The sequence below is a fragment of the Calidris pugnax genome, unplaced genomic scaffold (genome assembly GCF_001431845.1).
Source record: "Calidris pugnax isolate Ruff unplaced genomic scaffold, ASM143184v1 scaffold14, whole genome shotgun sequence".
In the NCBI taxonomy this organism is placed as follows: Eukaryota; Metazoa; Chordata; class Aves; order Charadriiformes; family Scolopacidae; genus Calidris; species Calidris pugnax.
In genome coordinates this window covers 13,876,067-13,903,415 of record NW_015090793.1, presented here as the reverse complement: position 1 = coordinate 13,903,415, position 27,349 = coordinate 13,876,067, and the positions used below count along the sequence as shown (strand labels likewise).

Genomic DNA, 27,349 nt, shown 5'->3' with positions numbered 1-27,349 from the left:
TCTTGAGGAAATCTTAGTAGTTACTATAACAACCCTGGCCAGATCCCATCTTGTTTAGTATGGTAACAAACAGAAAACAAAAAAGCCCGATTTCGCTTTTAAAATTGCAGTCTTCATGAATTTCCTCTTTCAGCTCCATGGGGAGAGAGGGGAACTTTCTCAAAGAAAAGAGTCCTAGACCAACCCTGCTGATGGCTCCCAAGGTTGACAAAAGAGTGATACAGAAAGCAAACAAAAGTGGTAAACTTAAGGACCACATTAAGAAGACACCTTTCACACGGCTTGGAGGTGTTTGGCTAGTTCTAGTGAATGACCCACAGCCCCAGAATTTCAGTAGTGAAAGTACATGGTTGCTTTTTATCCCTTCTGGAAAAGTCAAGCACACTCTTTTAACCAGAGCCTGCAAAAAATAGGAAATAACTTTACAGCGTGCAACAACTCCAAATGCCAACCAGCTCCCCTCCCTGGCTTTTAGCACGATACAGCATTATTATGATAGTTGATAATGTCTAAGATTACACTTCATTTCCATTTTAACAGGGAAAAAAAAAAGAGGTCTGTCTACAAGGTTGTGCTACTGATTCAATATTTATTGTTGCTTGATTTCTCTACTGCTATCTGTAGGAAGACGTGTCACTTGAGTTTCTACAGCATCACTTAAAAAAAAAAATGCAACCACAGCTTTTACCAGTATGTATCATTTCTTTCATACCCCTTTTCTCGTAAAAACTAGAGCACTTCTAGTGGTGGATGATGGGGTCTCAGCTCTGACAATAGGGTGCTAGACAGACCATCTGCACCCAGAGGAAGTTCTTATAAACCTAAGCCCAGAAGCAGTGCCAGGAATCTACCATGCTCAGCAATTCAGAAGCACTAACTCCATTCTTGGTGCTCCACCACAGCGGCCTATGTCATGTCCACATGGGAAACACCACCCAACAAGAACAAATCTTTAGAAAAAGGCTCAATCATTGCCTGGTGATGAACACGGCTGGAAAACACCCAGTTTTTGAACTACAGCTCAGCTCAGTAAGCCCATGAGAAGTATGCAATGGGCTACCGCTGATCTATAAGCCTGGGTTTTATGGTTACAGCTGTGCTATTAAACAAGTCAAAGCCTAGGCACAAGCCTGCATCAGTGTGATCTCTGGCACAGCTTTGATTCAGACCATCCAGCCCTCTGCCAAGTGATTCCCAGTAACAGTTTGGGAGTTACCATGGGCCAGGACAGCTGCCAGCAGGCATCTTTTGGAGAGGAAGGCTGCTTAGCTGCATGGCACAAGCCACATCAGCTGGCTGCATCGCCAAAAATCAGTACCTGACCGAGTCTGGTTAAACTGGCTTACATTTAACCCATAGGTTTTAGTGCAAAGAACTAATGTAACCTGTTCTGCCCTGACTCAGGCCAGAGGTTGTTCCTTCTTGACTCAGAAGGTTGTTCCCTGGAGTACACTTGAAGGATTACATCAGCAGAATGTTTCAGTCTTTGTAGAAAGAGTTGCTGAAGGATCACATTATTTGGGACTTAGTTTGGCAAGCCAAGGATGGGAGGAGAAAGAACAAAACCAGGGATGGCAGCAGAACATCAACACTGAGCTGATGGCCACCTCCAGGAAACCTTTGTTGGTACCCAAGTTCCTCATTGTCATCAGTCCAGCACCTGGGCAGGATAGAGGACAACTGCATTGGGTCCCATAGCTGACTGCACACGTGTTCATGCATCAGACATCTTCTTGGAGCACATGAGATCTTGTACCGATTTTTCCACCTTGTCCTCTTTGCTCAAGGGCACATTGTTTCTGCCTAAAAGATCTGTGCCTTGTCTTCTGTTGGATCTCAACTGATGCCTACACATGGCTTAGAGCTGCCTCCAGAAACCCATATGTGCACATACAGACCGCAATAACAGTCATTATGCCAGTAGCACTACAACAATACTGTTAGAGAATCAACAGAAAAAGAGTCAAGTTTTGCATTCAAGGCTTTTAAGAGAAAAATCCACTGAAAGGACAGGACACACTGGAACAGTTTGCACCTCACTCTGCTCGTACAGGGCTTGTATTGGTGTTTCAAGGCAACATTAGCCCAGTGATGATCTCCTGTGTGCCTGTGAGTTTCACTGGTTTCCGGTTCAGACCAACAATGACTTATTGGCACATGATCCAAAGCAAGAGTCTTCTGGCCACCGGCACCGCAAATTTGATGTGGGATACAGAAATCCAGCTGTGCTCTGCCATCAGCAACTCAACAGTTTCTGATTTTGTCTCGCTGCTCTATGGATGATACATACGGCAGACTTGACTCCAGCTGGCCCTATTGTATTGGATCTACAGTGACAGACAACAGGAGCCAGAAACTTTTTGTTCAAGTAGAGCCAGCAGATGTGACACTGAATAAACACAGACAGTCAATCTGCTGAGTAAGAAGGTATCGTTCATATAAATAACATACATCTAATCCTGCTTCCATTTTAAACCCAAATATGGGAATGCAAGATGCTCAGCGCTCTGTAGATTTATGCTTTGAACAATGAGATGAAGCAAAAGCAGATAACACACAGCCCCTCTGAGCTCAGTTCAAGTCTTGTTTAACTTTTGCTTTGAATTATTTTCACATCCACCACTTTCTCCACGAAGAGCTTCCCACAGAGCGTTAACAGTCTGTCCAGGCTAATGTCAGATGGGATAAACTAGCCTTACAAAAATATCTGCTGGTCCCTACTGCTTCTCCCAATGGACCTTAATTACAGAGAAATTAAAAGTATTATTCCAGTCATTTTAACCTCACACACTTTGAAAATAAGCATTACACCCACTAAGGGGTTTCTCATGGTCTGAGCGACAGGACTTGTTGGGCTTGACCTCTGAAATGACACATTTCCTGCTTATTGGAAAACTTTGCAAATTTGCACCTGCCAAAAAATTTATTTCATTAGGAAGTCAGTAATTATATGAATTAGCGCAGAAGAAAACCTGCTCAAGAGGTTACACGCAATATTGACACAAGGTCAGTGCCTTGTTTGAATACCTTATGCACCCAAAAAACAAGTAAAATTTGTAGGTAAGTTTGATACAGGTAATTCTTCTACCAGAAGCCACTAAAGATAAAACTGGAGCAAGTGGCTTCCAACTACCCCTGCCACGTGCCTCACACAAGCACACGCTTTCTTTTTGACAGACCACAGACTGCAAAGTATGGCTACAACATAATCCAGTACTCAGGACACATCCCTGGAGGATTAATGCTTCAGAACCTCTAAAAGACACGGAAGTTTTTAATTGTGTTAAGAATTTGCTTTATTGAAAAAAATAACTAAGAGAAGACTGTCATTGAGACTAATTGCACCTGATATCACTGTGCTTGGTTTTCTCCAGAGGGATCACTTCGTCCTTCCTCAAAACACAGCCACCAGTAGGATGCAATGATGTAACACACAGGAATTTAAAAAACGGATGTAGAAAAAAAATTATTACATTTTCCATGGGATTAACCTCCATTCTCATTAAAGATTCATTTATCTACTTTTTTTTTTTTCATTTGCTAGAGAGCTCCTCCAAGACAAACAGCAATTTATTTGTTCCCCGAGAACCCCGGCCTGAAAGATGCAGCCATCTGTCAGCGGGAAGGAGCTCTCTATAAACGGCTGCTTTATCATCAAACCCTTTCTGGTTCTTAATCTGCCACCTAAATTATCAAATGAAACTAAACAACCATTAGTTACATGTATACACAAAGTATTTTAAAGCACAAGCTCAGATACACAGAGCACAGCAAGTGGGTCAATCAACAAAGCAGCTTTTGTGCTCCGTGAAGTGATTCCCATGACCCCAGGTGCCCATAGCTGTTTTGTCAAGAGACTTCTGTAGGGAACGAGAGCTCATGTAGGCTTCATGACATGCATGGCAGGAGGTTTACTGAAGAGTCACTATCATATAATTCAAAGACCCAAAGAAAACGGGTGGAGGGCATCTCCTTCCTTGGACACCCACCAAGCCATCCCTGAAGACCGTGAAATTCGTTAGACCCCATAGAAGGACACCAACTCTCTCTCTTGTGTTGAGGCTCAGTCTGGGGTCCAGAATTGCTTGAGGTGCTCAGATCTTGACAGCTGTCTCCAGGATAAAAATGGGCCACTGATTTTGCTCTTTTTCTCCTAGGTCTCACCTTCTTAGAAGAACTTCATCAAAAGGTGCCTAGAAAAACTAAGTTACACCAGCTGACCACTCTGTACTCCCAACCTTACCAATCTCTTCAAAAAACTTCTAGCAATTTGAGAAAGGGACAACTGGAAGGTAGAAAAGCATGTGGCTGAGCCACAGGAGGGATCATCTCACCAAACCTCAGAGCAGGCCCCCAGTTCACAGATAGCTTACCCAAGAGTCTAGACACCCTCTAAATTCAATGGAGCATGACAAACAAGATAGTTGCCCTCAAGGGCAGAAGAGATCCAGCTCTTTAAAGAGTAAGGAATTCACAAAGGAGGGAAAAATTGAGCCTTTCAGGCTCAACTGTTATGGAAATACCTGTTCTGGAACCAGAACTGCTTATTGCTGGAAGTAACAATATGGGCAGACAGAATTACAGGTTTTGGATACACAGTGAAACCAGACTGAGTTACTTTATACTACCATAACCATAGTGTGAATGTGCTTGTCCCATCCCAAATGTGAACACAGTGCATTCTCCTTAAACCCGTTTTGTAACTGCAAAAAGTGGAATCACTAACTCAAATTCACTCTTATCCTCCCCCTCTTTTGGAGATACACAGGAAGTAGGTTTGAGACATCTCTCTATTTTCTGTATTAATGCCATTGTAAAACCCAACAGTTTAATCTTGCATTATGCACAGTGGGCTACCCAACTTAAAAATAATAAGCTACAAATATACTCACGCTACAGTCTTAAATGGAGATTTGAGAAAGGTGAGGATTATTATTGTAACATGGAAACATTCCCAAAGGAAGAGAAATTTTAACTAAACAGAACTGGATGGATTATCTCCATGCAACAAAATTTTCCTCTAAAAAGAGGGGGAAAAAAAAAACACAAGCTGAGGCATAACAAAATCCATCAAAAAGATAAGGAGGATCTCCTGGTTTTTTGTCCTATCAGAAGAAGTTCTCTTTCAAGTGACTTCAACTCAGAACGTCCTGGTCCAGCTGCCTGGAGCCCAGGACATCTGCTCATCTTCAAATATCCCAAGCACATCCTGTCTCAAACATCATGGCCCAGAGCAGTAGACTGGAACGCTCACACTTATGGAAATCTACCAAATAGCAATTCTGCAAAACTTTCTAATGCAAAGTAGTCTGATGAGAGTCATCAGTAGTCATCTTACACTACACCACTTCAAAAAACCAAAAATTAAAAACAGCCAAGAAAAAAAGAAAAAGGCAAAGGTAGCTGCCCTTCACTGAAAGCAAAATCCTAATTTTTCAGCCAATAGGCAGAATTTAAGATCACCAGTAGAAATATTTCTTCTAAAGGATTCCCCTCAACTATTAGATCAATATTGTATAACACGGGGAAATGCAGTAATGCTGGGCAACATGAAATGAAACATAAAATGGGCCAGAAACACAAAAGCCTGTTACAAACAGGGTAATAACTAAGGAAAAACTACAATGCTTTGCTCAGAAAAGGTCTTCTTGAGTGCAGCCACTGAAGAACTGGGGTGCAAGCCCACCCAACTCATACAGCAGCTCATTGCCTGCACACGGAATTAATATTTGCTCTCTCATCTCCTCATCTGCATTTTCTTCTTGCAGGAATTTTCCTTCTAAGCAGAAGGCACCACTGGCAAGTTTGACTGAGACCAGTTCAGGGTCTCACCAGTTACTAAAGGGAGATGCAAGGCTGACAGGTGTGGATTCATTGATGTCTAATAAAGAACAAGTTTCTGCTAGGGATTTAACAAAGCTCAGTTGGGCAATCAATCAACTGTGAGACATAAATCCACTGGAAACCTGGCTTCATTACTTCTGCGGTTCACAGAAGAAATTGCTTTTAATCCAAACCTGTCTCATAAACAGTACTTTCAGAAAATAAAGCGTGTATACATTACCTCAGTAACAAAGAGAGTGCGTGGATCAATGATGTCCAAGAAGTGCCTGAATCTGCCATAAAATGAAGTCTGAAAGACAGAAAAAAAAAACAAAATGTGTTCGGTTAGAAATTGCCTTTTATCTGCTGCACAGAAAGGTTTTACTTCCTCTGCAAAACTAAGTATCAACTAAAAATTAAAAATACAGATGGTTTTCACTGGTAATTTGTGGTGAAAGTCTGAAAAGATCCTGCTAATAGCAGCATTGCTATTAACAGGATACCAATACAGATGCTTTAATAAAGGGATACTATGAAGCTGCTACAATATCCTTTGCTTTTTCCCCCCCAAAAAAGACATATTGCTTGCTTAACCCTCCCTATGGGACTCCTGGGAGATGTTTCAGGCCACAAGAACTCAACAGTGCCGCTTAACACCTCCCACACTGAGAGAAGTTTAAGGTATCCCTACCCTGCAACATACCCTGCTGTAGAAGGAATCCCTACCCTGCAACGTCTTTAACAGTGTCCCTATGTTGCCTGTCCCCATTCCCACTAGCACCTATCTCATGGGACCAGCAGCACCACAGGGTCCCTGACTTAGGGGACAGACTAGTGTGAAGAAACTCCTGCAAGAGTTTAAAGTCTCAACAAGGAACCACATAGTTTTCTTCTTGATGGGAAGAATGAGAAAGGCAAAAGATGACTAAGTACAAACCCAGTTTTGTGTCTCACATTTACTGCAGAATTGTCCAGGCACTAAACTAAGGCTGGGTTTCATTGCACCAGTCCCTAAACAAACACAGAGGAGAAGATGGACTGTGAACCTTTACATACATAAAAGAAATTATAACTTTATGGTTTGGGCTTATTCTTAGTTCCACGTTTGGAAAAATCCAATCTAGGCATAATGTTCTGCATAACACTCATAGGCATAATGTGCAAAAGCTGGTGAAGATGCCTTTGTTGGGAGCAGCAAAAGTGTCTGAAAGACCAGAAAGGGATCCGGAGTACTAGGAACAGAGGCTGAAGGAAAGAGGAAGGTGTTTGTGAAATCAACTGGAAAGATCATAGGCAGCTCCAAAGGACAGGAAAGCAGTTTTTACTCAGTATTTGGCAGGTGGAAGGAGAATTCAGGCAAGCCCAAAGCATCAGACGATGGAACACTGATAAAGAGCACTCAGCATACGTGTAAATCATCACTCAATCACCAGTCTGCATTCTTTTATCAGGATGCAGATGTAGGCTGAGTGCCAGAGCTGCCTCAAGTGCAGCCTAAACTCTCATGTGGACATTGCCAAGGCCAAACGGACATGGGACAGCCTGGTCCAGCGGCTGCTCTTTCTCCCATGGCTTCTCCCCAGTGGAATTTGTACCAGGAATTTGCAGCCTATTGTGCATGTGGAAAGGACACAGGTCACAGACTTCCAGGTGCTTTTGAATATTGGGACCCCTTTGGCCTGGCTGTTCTGCAGCCACGTGCAGGCAAATCTCTTTTTGCGCTTGTAATGCAGAAAAGTGCTATAAATAAAGGACTGGAATATGGATAAAGCAGCGAGAATGGCATTTAATCACAGCCTGGCATAATTTTATGAAACATGCTGGTTCTTCTCTGCTGAATCCATCGAGCACAGAGAAATACCAATAATACTGCCTACTTATTCAGGCAGAAATCCCTCTCTAATGGCAGTTTCCAGCAACACTGCTGTCCACCACCTCACGTTGCAACACCCCGTTCTCAGCTGCTTACAAGACTCTCTGCTGTTATTTTTCCATGTTCTGCACTAAAAAAAGAAAAGCCCACAACTAAACAAAATAGCTTCACATAACTTCAGAAAAAAAAAAGCCCAGTGGTTTTTAATTAGCATTGATTTAATTAACACTAATTCTGGTACTTTCTAGCTTTTGCGAGCTTGACATTTTGCTGCCTTACTTTTATTTTCGACATAAAGATCTCTGCAGACGCCACTGTCCTCCACATCACCACTGCCCGATGCCTGCCAGTGGTGCAGGGAGTGACATGACTAACACATGACTCACTTGGTCCCTCGTCACGTTATCCTGAGCGCTCCCACGTACCACCATCCCTCTCCCACTGCCCATCCTTCTGCACTTGCTCAACGCCGAACAGCAAGAAGAGAAGTCAGAGCAGCTGTAAGTACATGGTTTAAACAAGAACAGAAGGGGAGGATTTTTAAATTTAAGTGGCCTCGACTTCTCCGCTGCCTTTATCATTGTGATATGCATTTCGCAGTGAGAAAAACAATATTAAATAGAACATCAGTATTTTACCCCGACTTTACAAAGGTATAAGTGACAGTACAAAGGGCAAGGAAGGGGGAATGAAACCTTAAGTTCTAAAATAACATTTACATCATGCACATTTGAAGTACAGATTTAAATTTGCAAAGCTGCAGAGGCTCTCAGGAAGCCAGTCCCATAGCCCAGGGTGATTGTTTGGCTCAGGTAGAGCGCTGGTCTCCTGCTCTGATCCTTGCCTGGTCCAGCCTCAGCAGCACCCAGCTAAGGACATGTTTCAGCAGCTCAAACCCATCCTGCCACAATCCCATTTCCACACCCCCTCCTCGTCTCCTGCCCTGTGCCAGCGCTGACACTCACCCGATGCTGCAACCATCTGATCAGGGAGCTAAAAGCACCAGAAGTCTCATCCTTAAACGAGGGATTCATTCTCAGGTGGTGGTGTTGCCTGAACCCGTTCCTTCTGTGGTCAGACAAGTCCCAGGGCAAGGGCCAGACCATTCAAGCAGGGTCAGAACAACACTTCTGACTCAGGCTCCCATGGAACCGCACAGTAAGGTCCGGAGCAAAAAAATAAAGAAGCCAATTCTACCATGCAGAGCTGCTGACCGTCCCTTCAAATGCTTATGGCCAACATTCAGAACTTTAGGCAAAAACACACACAAAACCACCCAGAAATACTGCAACCCAGTAAGGGAAGAAGTGCTTTTCCAGCCTCATCAAACTTAAAAGATTTGTCTGAAAAAGTCTTGGGGCTTTCTGAAGGCTTTCTCCAAGAAACAAAGTTGCTTTATATTCCTGGCCTTCTTCCTGGAAAAAAAAATAATTCTGAATATACAGGCTAGGCACCAAACACGGAGACGAGCAGCAGGCACTGTGCTATGGGCTTGCTAGGAGATGATGGCCAAAGCATCCGTTTCTCAGATACCATAAGGCACTTCATGGTGCAAGGTCACCCAGGGCCAACTGCTTGTCTGCCAGCAGGCAGGACTACTTCAGTGCTTGCTTCTTTCATCCCCACTTGAAAAAAAATAAATAAATTACCCTCTTGCTACTGCTACGTCAAAGAAAGGACAACAGGAACACACATGTACTTCTTCCCTTGGCTGAAACACAAGGCAGAAGCCGGTTCTCAAGAACATCTCTGACCATCAGAGATGCACAAAGAGACCAGGCAGGGAGACTAGAGCTTGAGCCCATCCTCCCTCCTCTAAGGCAGGCAGCAAGACCCAGCTGTGGTTTCCACTTGCTTTTTGCATTACCATGAGCTCTCTAAAATGCAATTATATAAACGTGCTTTTTCTTGTTGCTCTTATGAATCACCTGGTAGTGAAAAACCCCTCTTAAAGGTCTCCCACAGAGAGGATTCTGGTGCTCAACCATCAACTAATCTTTCCAGCAGAAGGGCTACTATCACCGTGAGGCTCAACCTCTGTCACGGCCTGCCTGCTTTCTTTCCCAGATTCCAAGAAACAGGATAAGCTTCAGTCCCATGACAGTGAGTTAACCTTTAATGCATCCTGATCAGGTCGGCTCAACATCCCCTCATCACCACCATGGGACAGCACAGCAGAAGACAAGCCATTAGCAAACTTCTCGCTCTGCTGCCCCTAGTCCAAGTTCCTTCAAATGAGGCAGCTGCATTAAACCTCATTCACTCCCACATCCAGGCCAAGATTTTAAAAAGAGCAGCTCTGTTAATCAAGCAACCGGGAAAAAAAGAAGCCACTAATTGGTAAAGAAGCCCTTTCCCCAACCTGCTTGTCTCCCTCATGAGCACACAAGCTGGGTTCGCTTGCACTCAACAAACCCAGGGAAAAAGCAGCAAATAAAGCTCAGCCTCGGAGAGGGAAGAGCAACATCAAAGTGAGTGGGATGGGTGGAAGTCCCCAATTCTACATCTAAAACATCTCAACGTCAATTCACAGTGCCATGCTTTGATTCAAGAAAAAAAACAGCCCCAAAATGTAGAGGAGTATGAGCTCGAACAAGTTTTGGTTTGTTGCTTTTTTTTTTGTTTTGCCCTTTTTTTTTTTTTTTTGAAGTCTGATGAATGAGAACCTAATTTTTCCACAGCAAAAAGCACTGTTTCTGTGGTCTCTCCGAGAACCACATCAAATGGAACCAAATTCAAACCAAGAGCAAAGCTGTCTTCTTGAGGGTACATCCAAATGTCATCACTGCCAGTTTCACTGCTCAGCCCTCCAAAGCAGCAGCGTGTTTACCATGACTGTATGACCCCTGAACACAAAATATCCATTGTTTTTACTGCTGTCCAGCCATGGGACTTTATGGTTTTCCTTTTCAGATAAGTATGGAAAACTGCTTCACTGCCACTCCTTGCTGGTTGCCTTTCCATCATCCAGGTCAGTCCCTGCTTCCCATGTTTAGTCTTCTGACCAGAAGATCAGAATTTTTTTAATAGAAGATTGGTATTTGTTTTCACAGGGCTGCATGCAAAACAAAAGGCAAAAAAACCCCCAAATCCTAATAATTCAGAAATTTAGTGGCAAATTAAATCAGATCCAACTGTTGCACCTCAACTGCAAGTCAATACCCTTCCTGAACATAACCACAAATCTGAATTCACAGAACGGATCAGGATTTTCCCCTCCAATCCCGATTCAAATACTTTCCTGCAAATACCAAGTTTCTACAGGCTAAATAGGAAATCAATAGCCAAAATGCAACAGACCGTTTTGCAGGCTGACCACCAACAAGAAGCCTTCTTTGGCTTCTTTGGCTCTAACAAACTAAAAAAAAAAATTGGTTCCCACAGAGTTCTGTCAACCCAGAGACCCCATGAACACCTTTGCTTTCATTTACATACTGACACTTTACACTCCTCACTCACGCTTGGGCTTCACTGAGCACCGCAGCATTTTGTGTGATGGGAGTACTGTGTTGAACTGTGAATAAAAGTGATGATAAATAAATAAAAACATAAGAAAATTATTGCAGCTTAAAATGCATTCAACTCCTAAATTGTTTTCCAACACCAAATGAACCCATTGCACGTTACTGGTTGTCTTTGCTGTGCTCCAAAGCACCAGGTAAAGAAATCCAAGTGATTGAGCAGGCACTGACCTGATGTTCTCAGTTTTCTTACAGGACCTTTTGTCTCTGCTAAGACGAATGGAGTACCCCCTATGAATAACCTAATTTAAAACCATTGGAAGAAACAATTTCAGAAACATGCTATAGACATCCTTGCAATGGAGCATCATTTTTCCTGTAATTCAGATGGTCAAGGCACTGCTCAGCCCTCCCACCTGCTACCACCTTATCCCTGGCTCTAACAAACACATGCTCATTCATTACTACAAATTCTGAGAAGAGGAAGTTTGATTTTTTTTTTGCCTTTTAAATGCCATTTCAGTGATAAAACAGTGCTGTTCCGTGTTCCTGCATGTCTTCTTTTGCAGTACATCATGCATGAACTGCTTTCTTTTTCCATACTTCCTTCTGACCCTTTCTCCTCCATTCTATTCCTCCACCATTCCATGCCCATTATCATCTAGAAAGGGGAAAGCAAAGTATTTCCACCTCCCTCCAAGGTTTCAACTAGGCACATCAACTCTGCATCCACCCAGCAAGCCAAGAGTCGTTAGGACAAGCGAACAGGATGAGAAGATCAAGCCCCTGGGCACAGGAACAGCCAGGGACAGTTCAGAGCAGCAGCCCTACAGCACCCTGCAGCCAACCAAACCCAGACCTAAGTGACAATTCAGGATGCTCCCTTCTTAACAGGATCGTTTCCAGCTCTGGCTGTCATACTCATGCAAGGGATGGAGCTTGCAAGACACCCATAAGTTTGACCTTCAGCTCCCAAATATCCATCCATGGTCTTTTTTGCCATTTTATTCCTGCAACATCTGTTGTAGTAAACAGTTATCTGGAAAATAAACTGAATAACACAAATTTCCTGTGATTAATCGCGGCTATTTTGGGACCAGTTCTCACCAGCCTGCAAGCAAAATGAAGTTCTGCAAAGCGGCTGGGAATATTAATTCCCTTACATGGCACAGCAGTTCAGAGGGACCTCAGGAGAACATTACAGATCCAGCTCATTTAAGTGGCTGTGCTGTGGGCTGTGCAAGATCCAGCTGACTCCGAGATAAGAACTAGAAGGAAACTACTCCTCACAGGCTCAAGAAATTGGAAGAAGGGCAGTGACAGACGGGTAAGTGACCACGAGCAAGCACACGTTTATCACCTTAAAAAGGGCAAGCACTCCTCAAAATTATATCCTGGGCAGTCCTGGGAAGAACACAAGATACACACAGCTTTCCCAATTTAATTATAGTGTGATTTTAAAAAGATTTTAATTAAGCCGGAGCAAAAAACACGCAGACTTGGGTAGTTGGTATTTTTTAAGCTAAAAAAAAAAAAAAAAAAAAATCAGGCTTACACCAGCTTTAAATTAATTAGGAAGAGATTTAAGCTAAACCAAAGAAAATTAAGAAAATTCAAGCCATTGAGCAGTGGGACTCTGGCAAGGTGCAGCCTGACACTAGAGCTGTGTAATTGCACACACACTTGCTGTCCAGCTCATTACAAGCTGAGGCTAAAGCTCCAGATTCTCAGCCCTTCAATATTTTCAATTTGACTTTACAATATTAAACAGCCAAAAGCGTGTGAGGAGTAGCTCCTCCATCTCAGTAACTTTGGTTACCTGCATTGACAGGTCTGCTCATCAACACAGATGGGACACGACATGGAAACCTTTCATGGGCATCACGTGGATTGCTATGGGTTTACATCTTGTAGTACAGGACACAAACAAATAAACTCCTTGTTTAAAATCCAATCCTGGCTTATATAGAGATGTAAAACAGCCAACGGATGGCTTTTTTGGCAGGTTCTGCGAAGTTAACAGATAAACATCAAACCCAAAGGTGTCTGTATTTCCTCTTCTCCTCTGCAATTCATCTTTAAGCATGTGTTTGCAGGACCCAATAGATTGCATAGGATAAACAGGGTCAGCCCATCTTCAGGGCTGAGAAAGCCACGTTTGGCGACAGCAAACACCATTTAGCATATGCCAACCTCATCCCAAGCAGCTTGTACACGCTGGGCTGGACCTACACATACACAAAAGTTAAAGCAGTTATGAACCAACCTTAAACATCCTTCTGCAGCCTTTTAAGAAAACCTCTCCTCTATAATGATGGCCTTTTAGGAGAAATGAGTTTCATTCACTTTAAAAAAGTGGGAAATAACATTACACTGAGCAGCACGAGGGAAGACCTCTGTGTTAACATTACAATACAGCTCTGATTTCTCCTGTTGCCTGGACCGGGGCTTTCAGCAATCACAGCATGCAAGCAGCAAGCCATTAAGCTCCTGAGAGGCATATCTAATCAACAGGGTCTTTATCTGTGTGTTATTGCAAGGGTTATCCTGGACATAGGAGGCACCTGGTTTTGCCAAGGAGGGTAATAAACCTTGGCCGTGCTTTAAACTTACCACATTAAAGTATACGAAGTACAGGAAATAATGATTTTTAGCACTAATGTCCTTATAAAACATTTCTGAGATTAGCACGTGTTGAGTTTTAACATTTAAAATATCTGCAAGGTCAAGCTCTGACAACAGCACATCTCTAGTGATGCTGTTAATATTGCAGCCATAGAAATGGCACGTTTGGCCAACAGAATAAAACATTCTAAGCACATCATGTACTCCATGACGGTGCGTACATGCTGAGCTGTTCAAGTGATAAAAGATGTTTACAGTTCAGGTTTGGGTTTATTCCCTTTTATTTTCCTCCCCTTGCCCTGAAGGATTTAAGATCTGTGACTTGTTTCTCCCCCTCTTTCCCCCCTCCTCATTATTTCCTTTCTAGCAAAGGGGACAAGGCATGATCATGAGTTCTGCTTGTTGAAATGACCACCCTCGACTTAAGCTGGGAAGAAAGTCAGCTCACTTCTTGTTCAGTTTCCCCTGTGCTTGCAGTACCCAAGACAACCTCATGTTACTTTTTAGAGAGCTGACCCCAATAAAAACACCAGAGTTTAACTGGCACTATCTTCCTCCAGCGGTTAACACCCTTAGTTAGAAATCAACTCCATGCACACCTCCAGACCCTTGCTGGAAATGTTTCCTCAGCTCTTCTGATAAAAAAAAAATATTTTGCTCAGGGTAAATGCCTGGACTACAGGCAGGGACTTCAGAGCACAGACAACACATATTTAGTGTTTTGGCTTTAAAAGAGGTCACACTTTGAAAATCCTTTTAAAATAACAAAACAAACCAGAAAAAAAAAAAACCAAACCAGGAGTATGCCTAACAAATTAGGACTACGCGTCAGAAAATTAAGTTCTTATCACACATTCTCAAGCTTAATGTCCTCATTTCTTCTTTTATCTAAAAATAGCCTGCTTCCATTGGGAGGCAGAGGCTCCTTCCAGCAGAGAAACAACAGCAACAAAAAAAAAAGAAAAGGTGACTTGACAGAACACCACTTGTCCAAAGATCAAGAAAAACAAGTGAACTGCAAAACAAGGGAGAGGGAAAAGGGAAATTTAATAATCTCCAGAGGCGGTGCTGGGGATGGCCGTCTCCTGCCTGCTGCCCTAAATTCAGCTCAGCCACTTTCCGGGGACTCTGGGTCACAGCAGGGGAAGGAAGCTACCGTGTCTCCTCTGAACCAAATCCCCAGGCAGCTGAGCTTGCTCTCCAAGGTTTTTTGTTCCTAACACACAACTTTTCCTTGTTTTCCCCTACAGGGACAAAGATGCTTAGCACAGTTCCCTGCATCTCTCCCAGCCCCAGTTTTAGTCAAATCTCCTCTTTAATAGCTCCAGACCTGCTCCCAGCCAGCATTTCAGAGGAAAAGTAAATACTGTCATCACACGGGGCTATGTCTAGAATTTAAACAACCATCCCAAGCATCACTAATCCTTCCCAAACAAGTAAAGCATCCTTTGTCAGCTGAATCACTAAAGCCAAGATCTTATCAACAGATAAAACCCTGCAACAGGCCACCAAAAGAACTGGAAAGGCAGAGAGCTGCAGGGAAACGCAGTGAACAGCTGATAGAAAAGGATTGTGGTGTTTACAGTCTGCCAGTCCCTCAGGCTCACATAGGTGTTCCTCCCCAGCACTGGAGAATGAAGTCTGGTAGCAAACACCAAGGTCAAAATGGGGGAAATCTGACCCAGAGATGAAGGGCCTCAGCTTTGCCAAGTTGTTTGATGGAAGCAGCCACATGTGCAGCGACGATGGTGCAACTGCCATGTCCCAACCTCAACAGAGCCGACCACAGATCTGACCAGATGCCCTACACCCCAGCAATACTTGAGCCTCTCTTGCTCTGCCACCCCACATCACTGCCGGATTCCAGACTGGGCCGTCCATCTGCGTTTCATGCATAGGCAGAGGGAGCAGGAGAAAAAGAGGGGAGTGCAGGGCAAGAGCTGGCAGGACACTGGCACCATGACCCATCCTATGGCTCCCACTGGACCTCCACGCTGCTTTGCAGAAAATTTTACAGGAAAGGAATAAAACCACTATAGAAGAGAAGGGGAATGATTTCCAATGCTCGGTGTGGCCCTCTGGCAAAAAGCTCCTGAAGCATCTAGTCCCAAGAGTGCTTTTGTTAACAGGCAACTCTCACCCCGGATCTGGGCCACAGTAGAAATGCACTCGGCTCATCTCCCAGGAGTGGCAGTGAGGAGACAGGACATCTCTGCTCAAACACGCACGCAATCATTAACATCCTGCCATACCCCTCGAAACATTTTCTAAATGTTGCTACAAGTGACAGTCGCTCCTTAATGAACAGAACGCACCGATTCTGTGCCTGACTCGTTGCCAAGTGTGCCTCGAATCATCTGTGGTGTCTAGAAGGGAGTAGCGTCTCCTCCTCCTCCTCTCCTTATTAAAAAGCTCCGTCTCCTTAGCCTGAGCATCCCTCAGATCACACAGTCGAGCAGGCTCCCCGTGCAGGGAAGTCACCCCTTCCTTGTTACGATGGATCTGTTGCTCTGAGGAAGAGGTCTTCCTCCCAAACATGACCTCCTGAACAGGGATAAGGCAGTGGGGGAAGAGGCACACAGATCCACCACCCAAGAACTGCCCCCTCCATGAGAAATTGGCAACTGGACTTCTCAGCAACCCAAACAGGCGGCTTTGGTCAAGCCAAGCTCTGTGAGCTGCAATTAGCGAGTCAGATGGCTGGCAAACAACGGTCCCGTACAGATTTTGTGTGGATGGTGGGAAGAGTCTCCTTGGAGATTGCCCCAGTAGTGGGAGGGGGGGGACACACCTATTAACCAGCAGATTCCTGCTACTCATTCTTGACTTGTTAATTGCGATGGCTCACTCCAGAGGGGTCTTACCCAGCTCAAGAGCGACTGAAGTAGGTTTTATAAACTTTGTCAGCTGTACTGGAAGCCTGGCATGGCTCTACAAGAAGGAAGAGCGGTCTTTGTCAGTCGCACCATAGTGGCGACCCTGCAGACACCTTGTGAATGGAGGCTGAGGAGGGCAGCAACAGGGGTGAGCTGCTCTGACCAGCTATCCCCACCCAGGGAGGGCTGCTGTGGGCCACAGGCCTTCCTCACCATGCTCCAAGGTACCAAGGAGGGGGTGGCTGTGCCACACACTCCACCCCCTCACCTCACGCATCGCCCCAAACCACGTTCCCTTGGCAGCCACCTCTGACACCCCACACGACGCCCTTTGGTGGGGGCCTCAGCCCCTGACCATTCACCACCCCAACCCCACAGAGGCAGCCGAGTGAGCCCACAGCGCCGACAGCCTGCTGTGAGGCAGCTGGAGCACCCACTCGGGAGCAGCCCCGGCCCCCACACCCACCCGGCTCCCTTCAGGAGCAGCTCCCGGCCCTGCAGGCCCCGCACCCTCCTGGAGCGGCTCCTCACCTCCCTGCAACCTTGGGCTCGCCGCCACCCGCGCTGGGGCAGGGCCCAGCCCTCCCACCTACGAGGAGGGAAGGGAAAGGACAGGCCGCGCCGTGCGCTGACACCGGGACCCCCACCCAACCCCGCTGCCCCTCGGCGGCGGCCGTGGGGCTCGAACCCGCGACCCCAGGGCTCCGCGCTCCCTCCCCGAAACATGGGGGCACGGCGGGACGCGCCAATCAGCGCCCGCCGCGGGAGCCGCCGCGGGGTGGGAGGGGGCGGCAGCTCTGAGTGACGGCCCGGCGGCCCAATGGCAGGGGGGCTGCGCACCAATCAGCGCCCCGCCCCGGGGGAGGGCGGGGAGAGAGGAAAGGAGCGGGGGGTCTCTCCTCACCGAGGGGGGGGTTCGGCGCTGCGCTGGGGGAGAGCGGGGGATGCAGGCGCAGCTCCCCCCGCCGGTCCTGGTCCCAGCCTCCCCTCCCCACTCCCGCCGCCGCCCCCCCGCCCGCCGGCAGCGGCGGTACCTGCTGGAAGCGGGGCTTCCCCAGCTGGAACGGGGGATAGGCCGAGGACCTGAATTTCACCACCGGGTGGCGCCAGCGCAGTAACCAAGCCCAAGCCGCGCGGTTGCCATGGCGAGTATGGGCAGCCCGGACGAATTTTTACGACCCCCCCCCCCCCCCCCCCCCGCCGCCCCCCCGCCCGCCGGCAGCGGCGGTACCTGCTGGAAGCGGGGCTTCCCCAGCTGGAACGGGGGATAGTCCGCCGGCGCCGCCATCCCCTTCGCGCGCCGCAAGAGCGCCACTTTAAACAGCCTCCCCCCCGCCGCCGGGCCCCGCCCCCGGCGCCGCCGCAGCCCTCTGATTGGCCGCCGCTCACCGCAGCTCCCCCGCGCGGCACACCGGGAGATGTAGTCCACCGCCCGGCGGCCCCTCCGTCCCTGACAGCCAATGGGGAGGCGGGTGCGGCGGCGCGGGGCAGGATGGGAAATAGAGTCCGCCGCCGGGGCACGACGGGAAATGTGGTTTGGCGGGAAAGCCGAGTGGGAGCCCCGTGAGAGAGCCGGGGCCAGCGGGGAGAGGCGGCTCCCCTCGGGCTGGGGGGGCTCTGCCCGGTGCCCCCGCCCGGGCCGGGCCCTGAGATGGCTCTTCCTGCCCGGGCTGCAGTTATGGCCGTGCCGCGCGGGGAGTGCGAGGCCTCAAAGGGGCAGCCAAAGGATTTGGGGAGCGCAGGGCCACCCCCCTGCTCCCACAGGGGTAGGTGCTCTGGGCTCTGTGAGGGCTCTGTGGGCCGCCTGGCAGCCTCCCCCCGCCTCTGTTACCACTTCTCCTCCCCTGTTCCCCTTTTTGTGAAATAAGGGTTTAATTTAGCAACTTCGCAGAGGTTGCCTGAGGTAACCAGCCGCGCCCGGGTGACAGAGCTCTGTTCTCCCCACCCTCAATGCACGTACACCTCGTGGTGTGTGTTTCCGACCACTTCACAGGGGAGTCACTGCAAAATGGTCTTCTGTTTTTGAACACAAAACACCGTTTTCTCGGTGACGCTGACACAGCAGCCAGGGTATGGGCGGTGGTAAGAGGATGCACAGGAACGTGACCTGGGTAGCAGGCCTTTGCCTTAATTCTGAAATTGTTTGAGCAAACAGTAATACATAGAAAGGTGAAAGCCCAAAAGCCTCTGAAAAAAAACCCCTCACATTTCATCATTTCCTTGTGGAAATACATATTCTTACTTGATGGGAGCCTAACAATTGCTGCTGACCTTTAAAATACATGATTAAAAATAAAGAATGGGAAACCTGGAAATAATAAGTTTACTTGGATGCAGACGTATTTGTCTGCTCCCTCCGTGTTACGATTTGTGGAGATAAAGGCAAGGTCGTGCGGGGCTGGGGGCAGAAGGGGTGCTCACCAAGCGATCTCCAGAATCCTCCTCCCTAGATTAGTGGAATAAGAAGTGTCTGGCCCTTCAAATGCCGGTGAAATTGTTTGGAGGATTAGGATCAATTCTCCGAGGAAGAGCAAAGGGCCAGCAAATAGACTGGAGATGAGGATGGAGCAGGGAACGCAGGCAGGGTATGAGAGGAAGGCTTGGCACAGCAGAAGTAAAGGCAACAAATTACAGAGCAGGTCAGAAACAGATTTTCCAGCTAAGGAAGAATTAAACAATATACCTGGGGGAAAAAAAAAAAAAGAAAAATCCATTCTTTTTTGTTATATAGAGAAAAAGATAAACATCACAAGGTTTTGCTGCTGCTCTGCTTCACGGATGTGGTGCTGATTTATTTTTTTTCCCCCGCTCTCTTTCCATCTGCAAGGCCAATTTCTGGTTTTAGGCTAATTCACTGCTGATCCCCTGGACAGGCTGGAGAGTTGGGCCGAGAGAAACCTAATGAAATTTACAAGGACAAGTGTAGGGTGCTGCACCTGGGGAGAAATAACCCCAAGCATCCTCTTGTCGTATCCCTGGGCACCACTGAAAAAAGACTGGCCCCATCCTCCTGCCACCCTCCCTTCAAGTATTTATAAGCACTGGTCAGATACTTGCTGCCCGCTGCCCCAGCTGTGCGGCCAGGGCAGGGTCTCTGGTGGCTTAAACCTCCCTTTGACCCCATAGCACCACCACGGCTCCCGCAGCTACGTGTCACAGCTGCCCCTCTCGTCCCTCTGCCTGTGGTACATCTTTATGTCCATCTTTATCCCCAAGAGCAGCGTGTCACTCGGGTTCCCTTTCTTCGAGGCGGGTTCCAACACCGCTCGGAGCCCTAACGCTGTCTTAAAAGGAAGAATAAAAATCATTTTTGACGTGACTAATGCTTCACAAGGCAACTCTTTTTTATGTTTCTAAAGGTTGTATCCTGCACTCCACAAGGCAGCAAAATCTCCCCGATGAATATGGATGATAACCCAAATCCCTCCGTCTCTCCGCATGGGAAATCCCCCCAACCCCTCCCATTGCAGCCAGAGCCAGATAATTGATACAATCCCTAATGTTGACACACTAAATGTTTTGTAACAACAGAGGGGAGAGAATCTGTTTATCTAAAACCACATTTGGAGTGACATAAGACTATCACTTTTTTGGTTAAATACCAGAAAGAATATCAATTCTTTGGCTGATATCAATCTAACCAGATCCATTTAGACTGACAACTCGCGTTTCCCTGGGTTTGGGGAAGGAGGAGGAGGGGGGGATGTGGGGGGTGCTTCCCCACATCCACGACTGTTAAGTCAGCGCTGACGTTTCTTTCCATCTTGGTGGAGGGAAGTACAAGGACACCCTCCCCCCCCACACATTGAGCGAGCTCGTCTAGAAAGCGAGGGAGATTTGGGGGGTCTCAGACGGCCACCCCGCAGGTGACAGCTGGGCGCAGGGCTGGGCTGCCTGCTGGCTCGGGGAGAAAGTCACAGGAACATTTTTCTTGTCGGCTTCCATCTGTAAAGCCAGATTTTAAGAAAACTTGGGGCGGGCAGCAAAAACTCAGGCTTCGAACAACAAACCCAGGCAGCTCTTCCCGCAGGGACAGGAATGACTTGCCTGTGCTTAAGCTTTCAGGCAGGCAGAGACACCCGGTATAATCACAAACGGAGATTTAGCAGGACTAAGGTCTTAAAATCCTTCTTTTTTGCTTTTTTTTTCCTGACTTGAGGGATTCCAGTTCCCCCAGTGACTGCCACTCCACTCTGCCCCCTGCACCCCTGCAGCCAGGGGACCCCCACACTAGCCCAGTCATTTTGGGCTGTCCCTTCTTCAGATAGTCTTTCAGAGGGTCACAGTTCAGCGCCCTGATCCTGCCAGGCAGCGTGCCCAACATTTCCCCCCCCCTCGGCCCATCCAGGCTCTCAGGGCTAACATGATCCCCCCAGACAGGTGCTGAGCTCGGTAACGGCCTCCCATCCAGCTGAAGGAAAAATAAACTGGGGATTAACGCTAACGAAACTCTTCTGTCGGGGCAGCAAAGTCATTTACCGAAGCTTAAGGGGAGTTAATTTTTTTGAAGGAGAAGGCATGAATGAAGAAAGAAGCGGGCCTTGAGAAGGAGAACAGCTGAGCGGTGGGACAGGTGGGTGGGATTAGGGTAGAGGGGCTGGAGGCGAAGGTCTCGGCTGGGGATCAGCGCTGTGCCCAGCAAGGTCTGCTGCACGGAGGGGGACAGCTTAAGTGGTTTCTGCCTGTGAAGAGTGGGGAAACGCTGCCTGATGCCATGAGCAGCAGCATTGATGGAGCTGGGCCTCCTCAGGTTCAACTCTCCAGCATCTGTGGCACAACGCGAGGTCTCCTTTCCCCTTCCCCCAGCACCTCGCAGTGGGGTTTCCTCTCCTCTCCTCAGCTGCTGATTTTCCACAGATTTTCAGGAACGCAATCACAACCTTTACCCCCTCACTGCGCAGGGGCAAAGTCAACAGTGAGCAGTAAGGGAGCTGCAGGCAGATCCAAACCCCCTGGGGCAGTGTGGCCACCCAAGCTCCTGCAGTCCGCCAGCTCAAGGGACACACAAGGAAGCTCAGAGGAGCTTACACACCCCCTGGCTGCCCCAATCAACTGGGGCAAAGGCAATATTTGGAGAAGAACTCCAGGTAACCCTGCAGCACCACCGCCACCATCTCCCCCGCAGCCACCACATGGCGGCGGGTGCTTGGGGACCGTTAACGATGCTGGAAAAGCTGCCGGAGAAGTTGGACACCGTCATCCTACTTCAGAAAATAAACAGATAAATGTCACTCACTGTCCAAGTGCTATCAGCACAGACGCTGTTGTCAATAAATCAGAAGTATCTAGGAACAGCTTGAACAACTTTTATTTTTTTTTTTTAAAGTGCTTAAAACGTAAATAACAAGCTCTTTATAAACATTAGTTGCAACTATTAAAACATGAAACACACAGAACCCACTTTCCTGCGTACGTACGTGAAGTACAGGGAAATCAACAACTCCAAACCCCCAACGTTTACCTTTCCCATTTCGGGATGTTTTTCCACCCCACGTTTTATAACACAAACCACACGGCGGTTTCTTCACAGACGAGTCATAAGGCTGAGTCTACGCGACGCTTCAGTATCCACATCCCTTCAGGTTTGTTCCAGTTTAAGGATATACCTTGGCCGTTCCTCTGGCCTGTGACTCCGGGACAGAAGGGCCAGCCAAGGCAAAAATAAATCACTTGGCCAGAGTTCTTTAAAAGCAAGAAGCCCAGTTGCGGGCCGACAACAAAAGCAGAGCAGAGCTGTGAGCAACAGCGCCCTGCGGAAGACCTTGTGAAACAGCTTGAGCACGGAAAGAGAAAGACAGGCCAGGAGGCACAAATAAAGAGTAATTGTTATGGCTGTGTTTAGAACAGAATGAGTGAAAAGCCGCCCCTGGCCCATTAAAACCCTTTCGCCTGCTCAGTGCAGCAAAGAGCGACAGATCTCGGGGTGTTTCCCTGCACGCTGCCCAGAAGTGCTGCTCACCTCCCTGGTTTTGCTAAATCATTAAATATGTACATTTGGGACATGAGCAACTTGAGAACATTTCCTCCCCCCTTCTTTTTCTCATCCCTCCCCCTCCCGTCTAAGAGAAAATACCTAGGGCCTCAAAACCATTTCTTTCAGGTTTTAACAAAAAAAGAAATTATACAGACTCCGGCTTCAGCGCTGTTGCGTGGTGTGCCAAAGCTTGCTTGCCCTTATGCAGAGAACAAAAACGGCAGTGGGGTCAAAAAAACCCCACATTTGCAGGACAGTGGGGTGGAGAAAGAGAGAACGAAGACAGAGGCATCTTTAAGTTGCCTTTTCTTAAGCACGAGTCGTCGTTTGTAGGTACCTCAGGACTTCTAAACGCTCGAGAACAGACACGAAGCATCAGGGCGACCTCGGCTGTTGTCACCACTTGTTTTCTGCTGTAGCCCCCCGTGTCGTGTCGATGCCAAGGTACCCCTGCTGTGCCTGCGCCTCGGCCTTTGGAGATGCTCTGCTATCACAAAGTCAAGGCAAGAACTCTTGAGCTCTCCTCCGAGATGGCACGGGCTCCCGTGACGGAAGGCAGTTCGGGGACTGTGCTGCTCTGCCGCAAGGGAGGCAGGTCATGGGAGGAAGCACGTATTGCTGAAAAGGCCGTACACCCGATACAGCCCGCTGTGGCTCTGAGATTAACTGCAATATATAAAGTGCAAAACATTCAAGCTTTGGAGGAAGAAAGGCAGAGCTGACTAAGGCAGAGGGGAGGATTAGGGAGACGGTGAAACGCAACGGAAGAGGAGGGGGAGAAGGCAGGGAGGGGGGGCAGCAAGATCCTTATAAACATTGGCACTTGTGTGTGGGGAGCACCTACACTGCCGGTCGCTGATGGGGAGAAATCCCAGGGAGCAGCTGTTTTTCAGGGAGCAGAGAGCCAGCGTGGGCCCCTGGCTCTGGTGTGAGATTTTGGCTCTACGCTCCCCCTTATTAATGTCCCCCTCAGCATCCCTGCCCGTCGGTGGGACTGCCCCTTCTCCCAGCCCTCCGTCCTGTGCCACGCCGATCTTCTGACACTGGGCTGCTTTCCAGCCGCCCACAGCTCCTCCCTGATCACTTTCAGGTAAAGGGAGAGCTTCTCCATGAAAGACAGGCACCCAGAAAGGGAGTCTAGTTCTCAGGCCATGGGATCTTTTGGTAATATAGGCAGAGAGAGGTTTCTGGTGCTTTCTGAAATGGGAGAAACACCTTCCCTCAGACCCTCACATCTTACACCAGAAGCAAAGTCCCCATACCTGAGACACACGTAGGGAGGAGGAACACAAAGACACGGGTAGAGAAGTGCAAAACCCCAGATTACTTCCTACTAGGGGCAAGGGCAGGTAGGAATGAAAGGCTCATAGCTGCCCTCTTCCCAGGTAAAGAATCCTTCTCCTCATACGATATACAGGCTAAATGTGCCCACACGCTGTCAATGACCACAACACCAAATCTCCTTTTCTCCTCATAGCTCCTGCCCCAACAGCCTGCTTCTCCAACCTCAGACTTGGAGCATATTGCCTTTATCCAGTATTTCATCTTGGAAGACTTGGCCTGCTCTTCCCCTGGTGTCATCTCTTAATATCTCTACCTCTCCTGTCACACGAGCTGCCTCTGCAGAGCTCCTGCCAAAGACCAAAAGCCACCTTCACACAGGGATGGGAAGGCTCTGCTGTCTGCATTTAAAAATAAACTCACCTCGTTCAGATTAGCAGGCAAACAGAAGAGAAAGCTGCTCAAGACAGGTTGAGTTGAACTGAGAATTGGATTTCAGAGCCTTTTTTGGTAGGAAACTGCTATTGTCCTATTGCAAAAGGCACAATTTTTCAAGGTCATGGTATACACTGAAGCAAGGAGGAAAGAGGAGGAAAGGAAGAGGAAAGAGTATGAAGGTTTTAAAAGAATCTAGTTACAGGACAGCAAAGATGCCTGACATGTCAGACAGCTCAAGTCCCACACTAACAGACCCTCTGCCTGCAAGGGACCAATCTCTAGCCAAAATCCTGGCAGAATGACAGAGGGAGCAACATCCTTTCTGTACCCTTCCACAGCATCTCCCAATCAAAAGCTGTGCTGTACTCCGGTGCAGCCAGGAGCATCGCTCACCAGCCTCAGGCTAACATCATCTACGGTTGTTAAACCCTGTAAATCAGAGGCCTTGAGACGGTGACTCAACAGTGAGCAGCAAGAAGCATTCAGCTCCCGAGAGAGCTGGCCCACAACGCCTAAGGGTGAGCACAAGCTGCCGGAGACCTGACACCGGCGCGTAGATAGGATACAATTGGAGTGGTGCCTGGCACTAATACTGGTTTGAAGGGGGTCTGCAACGATTACTAAATTGCTAGCCTTGACAGGGAGCGTTTGACGGACGCCTGACCCAGCAGGATGTCATGCACAGAGGTGGCCGGGTGGTCAGACATCCCTCTCTGCACACAATCTTGGGTCCTGATAGCACTTTCCTGTTGCACAGAGAAAGACGATGCAAAGTGAGGGGCAGCCAGTGGAAAGCAATTCCTGTGGATGCAGAAAAGGGGGGGTGTAATACTGAGTAGAAAATTCAGCTGTAGTTTATACAGAGAGGAGTCCCCCCCACAGCACACTGGTGCCAGCCGGCCTGATGGCGGGTTGGGGGTGTGCGAGAAGATCTCCTGCCGTGCTGATGGTGCGCAAACCATCACTGGCCCTTCTCCCATGTGGCAAGTTCAGTTTTGAGCTGGGTAACTGAGGCAGCATCAGGACTCTGTGCACACAGCAAAGGAATCGACACCACTTCAGTCAGGCAGTGACATCGGCTTGAGTCCTTTATGGCCTCTGAGCCCAGCACTGTCAATTTGTGTAGCATCTCCCATATGGTCAGGTACTGGCACAACTTGGAGCTGCCTCTTCAAATGGAGACTCTTTGTTTGTGGGTACAACATATGGGGCAGGAAGGGAAAGGAGCCCCTTCCCCTAGCTGCCCTGGCGAGCAGGCTCAGCAGACAGCAACATGCTGGTAGATCTTTACTGAGTTTAAGCATCCCTGATGTCATCGACCAATTTAACACTGTCCATCAGCCAGGGTACACCACTTCAGAGATGAGAGATGTGGAAGAGTGTGGGCAGAAGAGCAGCAGTAGCAGGATGAAGACACAGACGAGGTGGGTGGTTTTCAGCTCTTAAAGCATTGGCAGGATAAGTGCCTGAGAAGAGGCCGCTTGGTCACAACAACAGGAACCTAAGGAGGCGTCTGCCTCATGTAGAGGGCTCTGCTCCTCCCCACAGGGTGGATAACGGCCCACCACCCTATAGCTCCCTGGAGCCAGAGCTGGGATAAGCTTGGACTGGGGAGGAGCAGATAATCTTTCCTGCTAAACTCTGCTAACAGAAGCCACTGGAGCCCTCTCGTAAGAGGAGGGGGGAGTGCAGGGGTGTTTGCAGCCTGTTTATTGGAGAAGTGCTCTAGGCAAGTGATGCTGGTCTCTGGGGAGAGGTTACTTGGTCTTGCTTTCCCCCAGTGGAATCTGGAGGAGTGTGGGAGACTGTTCCATGATGCGCACCAGCAGCTGGTCAATGTAGTTCTCCAGTTCATGGATGTGCTCCTCCTTCTTGCTCAGCTCCTTCTCTCTCTGCAGCAGGAGCTGGATGAGTTCATCATGGGTCAAGTGATAATACTTGGCTGACTGGTCCAGTATGGCAGGATCCTGTGGTAGAAACCAAAAGGAACATTCAGTGAGTCAAATGAAAACCGCTGCTCCCTATAGCATTTGTAAGGTGCAGCAACATCTAAAGCAATGAGTATTTTCTACGCCTCTCTTCTTTCCTGATGAGCCTGACACATTGTGCAGCCGTCACACCATGTCTTTACAGAGTTCTGGAAACAGAAAAACTGCCCAGACTCCAGGCCAATGCAGCCTCCCTCGTATGACTAGAGGTGACTGCTGAGGACTTTCACCAGCTGAGTGAATTGTTTAACAGGGTTTCCCCAAAAACTGTGTAAAACCTCCTTCCCCCAACAGATAGAAGTTAAGGGCGTGGGCATAACAGAGCCCATTAGCCTGGCATCAGCTATTCCCCCTCTCTGGGACTTCCCCCTTCCCCAGTCCTCCAGCAGCAGGCCTGGATGGATGATGGCAGAAGATGACATTCAAGAGCTGAAAGACCCATCAGGAGCTCCCGGAGAACAAGAGCCCTGGGGAAGTCCACTCAAGTGAACCCCAGCAGCAGCATTTTACATGTCCAGTTGGAGAGGCAAACAGAGCAGCAGCAGACAATGAGAAGGAGAAGGCAACCCCGTGAGACTGTGCCCTCAGACATATCACACAGGTATTTCACTTGCCTCAACATGCCAACATTTAAAATACAGCCAGGCAAGCGGCATTTGAGCAAGGCTCCAGGAAGCACCTTCCCTCTGCCTCTGTCAGGAGAGAAGACCCTTCAGGCTTTCAGTCAGGCAGCTATGACATCCTCCACGTCTTTCGTGTCTTGCTGATAACCAGGCATTCACTCACACACTGTACAATAAAAACCCCAAACCAAAGCAAGCAATGCTAGAAAAACAATGGGGTGAGAAGGTCCAGAGACCAGGTCATGGAGGAAGGGCCAGAGGCTGGGCAACCAGGATCAAGGATGCCAGCATCAATACACATGGTTCTGCTCACGCTGTGGCAGGACCACATTCTACCTCCTCAAACACCAGTTTTCTGCACCTCTGTCACCAACTACAGAACATCTC

General features: G+C 48.0%; 2 protein-coding genes across 6 annotated transcripts in view; both read right to left on the bottom strand.

The window, feature by feature from the left end:
• Positions 1-17,997, bottom strand: part of LOC106902891 (sideroflexin-5-like) — a 53,054-nt gene extending 35,057 nt beyond the window's left edge. The window contains exons 1-2 of the mRNA XM_014966720.1: positions 17,890-17,997; positions 6,065-6,133 (exon numbers count right to left, since the gene is read on the bottom strand). Coding sequence (XP_014822206.1) covers positions 6,065-6,133; positions 17,890-17,946 — 126 coding nt within the window. The 5' untranslated portion in view covers positions 17,947-17,997. The remainder of the gene's footprint in view (positions 1-6,064; positions 6,134-17,889) is intronic.
• Positions 17,998-21,944: 3,947 nt separating this feature from the next.
• Positions 21,945-27,349, bottom strand: part of RAB11FIP5 (RAB11 family interacting protein 5 (class I)) — a 55,304-nt gene continuing 49,899 nt past the window's right edge. For all 5 annotated transcript variants that reach the window (XM_014966833.1, XM_014966829.1, XM_014966831.1 and 2 more), the window contains one exon: positions 21,945-26,318. In XM_014966833.1, the coding sequence (XP_014822319.1) occupies positions 26,109-26,318 (210 nt within the window). In that variant the 3' untranslated portion in view covers positions 21,945-26,108. The remainder of the gene's footprint in view (positions 26,319-27,349) is intronic.